This window comes from Arachis duranensis, chromosome 8 (assembly GCF_000817695.3).
Source record: "Arachis duranensis cultivar V14167 chromosome 8, aradu.V14167.gnm2.J7QH, whole genome shotgun sequence".
Classification (NCBI taxonomy): Eukaryota; Viridiplantae; Streptophyta; class Magnoliopsida; order Fabales; family Fabaceae; genus Arachis; species Arachis duranensis.
The window spans coordinates 1,427,934-1,430,846 of record NC_029779.3 but is presented as its reverse complement, the minus strand read 5'-3'; the positions used below and the strand labels follow the sequence as shown (position 1 = coordinate 1,430,846).

General features: G+C 35.8%; 1 protein-coding gene across 1 annotated transcript; it reads right to left on the bottom strand.

The window, feature by feature from the left end:
* Positions 1-303: 303 nt before the first annotated feature.
* LOC107460105 (uncharacterized) lies at positions 304-2,907 on the bottom strand. Its single transcript, XM_052253032.1, has 7 exons — positions 2,793-2,907; positions 2,086-2,227; positions 1,623-1,770; positions 1,467-1,542; positions 1,275-1,386; positions 1,082-1,173; positions 304-901 (listed from the first exon to the last, which is right to left on the bottom strand). Exons 1-7 carry the CDS (start codon positions 2,823-2,825, stop codon positions 857-859), a joined length of 648 nt encoding a protein of 215 aa, XP_052108992.1. The 5' UTR covers positions 2,826-2,907; the 3' UTR covers positions 304-856.
* Positions 2,908-2,913: the final 6 nt, after the last annotated feature.

The following is a 2,913-nucleotide window of genomic DNA, read 5'->3' as shown; positions in this document are numbered from 1 at the left end:
CCAACACTGAACAAATTACGTATATATAATATTTAACAGAAGATATATATACTATATTGCATATTGCAGGTATGGACCAAAGTCAGCAGAAACTTATAGGCTAATCCAAAACTATGTTCCAACCGACCCTGGGTTGGTGAAGAACTAGGAGCCTGTAACAACTATAAAAAGGGCAATGCTTTATCTCATAAGACATAGCATCATAACATAAAATGCTTCAAACCCTGAATTCAATTCGTTTAATTATCATGTGGTAAAAAGAATGTTATTTTCAAATTTCACCTATAGTAAAGATAAAGCAAATTTATATCCAAATAAAGAAATTCATTGTATATATTTAACTAATATGAAAAATTAACAAATGAGAAAGTCATATGAAACTTTCACATGATAGCATCCATTCCCTCCATGCACATATATAAGAAACATTCCACAACACTGATACTTCTAAGTTCTAACACACAGGCATTGAAGGCAAGCACTAACATTGTCTTAAATCTACCTTTCCTATCCTGTCGCAAACTCAGAAAAATGCAGATGCATTTTACATCAAATATCAGAGCATGCATTGAAAATAATCTAAATTAAGGAAAATTATGACAGGTGATATTGGGCCACATATTAGATCAATTGCTCCAAACAAGAATTTCCTCAATTTGCTACCAACCCAAATGCAATTTTAGCTATGGTCACTCATGTATCATTCGTCCACGACAAAAGTGTGGGCCCATCACAAAGATCAAGATAGCCTAAACCCTATGATCAAACCATACACCAATCCAATAATGTGGCAAGAAATGCTTAGGGTAAAGGTGCTTCATCTCTCATTTGCCTTTAGATATTTGACTATTTTCCATCAACTTTTGAGGAAATCCTTGAAAGAAAATGGCGTGGGGCCATCCTGCAAAGAGTAATTGAAAGAATATCATTGATTACTAGTAAATTTGCACGAGTAAGTGGTTACATCTTTTAACTTGTTCAAAATGTTCAATGTTCTCAGCCAAAAAGAGGTGAGCAATCGAATGGTTTCTTAGAAGTAAATTCATGTCAAATCTTATAGTAAACAAGCTATGCCCAATACCTTGCCAGCCTCTTGATTTAAGCATTGCCTGACCACCGTAGTTTGTTGTATTAGCCTTTCCATTGCTGTGTAGCTGGGAAGGTTCAAGTGTTCTGACAATCACCACCATACACCCGCAAAAGTCATATATATTAACATGGGTAGAAAGAAAGAAGCATAACTTACATAAAATAGAATAAGAAAAAAAAGAAACGGAGAAAGAGAAAAAAAAGGGGGGGGGGGACCTGCTGTCGATACTCTAAGCTAAGAAGATGAAACATTGGGGACTTCTCTGGGTCCTTGTAAGCAAGAAGAGCCATGAGGTCCTACGACATCAGGTGGTTAATGTTCATTCAATGTTAACCATGCACAAATACATCAAAAGAAATTTATACAAAACACATACTTCAAGCTTTTCCATATATTTTTTCTCCTTTCCGAAAGGGCTCAACTTGGTCTGTGCAAACTCCAAGGCTTCTGAGCTGTCAATGAAAAGAGGATTCTATGAGAAGAGGAAGTTTATAAAAACGTTGTCTTGGAGTCAAAATTAACCTTTGCTCACCATTTTCTAGAGCATATGAGCTCCACAAAATGAAGGCTTAGAAGATCAAAGTGTAAATCCTTATTATTTTGTAAAATTTCCTGTGCCATCTGGTCAGTAAGCTCAATAGCCTTAAGTGCATTTCCTTCTAGTGCAAAGTGAAAGATTCCTGAAATCAAGGAACAGTAACCATCAAGGATGAGTCATCATCTACTGACTATAACAGGCTCCAATAACATGGAATTAACTTCATACATGTTATGAACATTCCTTAGCACCCTCTAACTCCAGACGGGGCTTGAGAGGAGGATTAAAAATATCAAGAAAAGCCTATCTATCTTATCATACAGGGTCACAGTCCAAATGTGTTTTAAGGTAAATGACGGCTGCCATTTTAAAGAACAGTAGCTGTGTCAAGAACTTCTGGATAATTCAATATCCTTTCAGTAGGGTAATACAATTGCAAATAATCCGAGAAACCTACTTTTTCTTTTCTCCATGTTTTCCATATAATTTGCTGGCTGCTTCATCCCAGTGCAAGCAATGAATGACTCCACTGATTCTTTGTAGCAATTGTGTATAAGATATGACAGAATAATACTATGGATGTCATCATCATTTATAGCCTGTAAAATAATGTAACAAGAGGGTAAAAAAAGTGTACAAAACTTATACACATAAGTTTAGAGAAGAGAATTCATGTAATAAGATATCATAATTGTTGATCCATCCCAGTATCTTATAAAGTATATGCCATCATTAGAATAACATACTCATCCTTATATTCTAAATTTTTCAATCCCCAAATTAAATATTGGGAAACACAAGGACTTAAGGGTATGCACTGTGCAGGGATTCGAATAATAGCCCTGAGAATCCTTTAAACCAGAATGCAATTATCTAAGTGGAACAAAGAACTTTCTTTAGGTAACATGTGTGTGATTTTTACCATGAAAAAATCAATTGAATCCAGAGAGTAATGTAGAGTCCACTCCAGACGAGTCCAGAAGCAATAATTAAAACCAAAAGAAAGTAAAATGAGGATAGATTAATGGTTGGTTTAAAGAGTGACCTAGGGTGGTTTTAGGTTACGAAATAGCAATACTTAAGAAACCAAAAAGTTAACGATAATAAATAACAAGAGAAGATAATTTAAAAATAAAATTGTGGTTGAAAGAAGTGGAAACGTACAATGTTTTCGTATTGACGAGGATCGAGGTCCATGGGGCCGCGGGTTAGGAAGCAGCAGGCAGAAGAAAGGGGGTAGAGAGCGGCGCCGCCAGTTACGAGTGAAGAAGAAAAGGTGGGGGGG

Coding starts and splice junctions, on each gene's coding strand:
- LOC107460105 (XM_052253032.1), bottom strand. CDS start 2,825: ATGGACCTCGATCCTCGTCAATACGAAAACATT. Junction 1,771..2,085: donor AAACATGGAGAAAAGAAAAA/GTAGGTTTCTCG, acceptor CCTTGATTTCAG/GAATCTTTCACTTTGCACTA. Junction 1,174..1,274: donor CCTTTTTTTTCTCTTTCTCC/GTTTCTTTTTTT, acceptor GGTGATTGTCAG/AACACTTGAACCTTCCCAGC.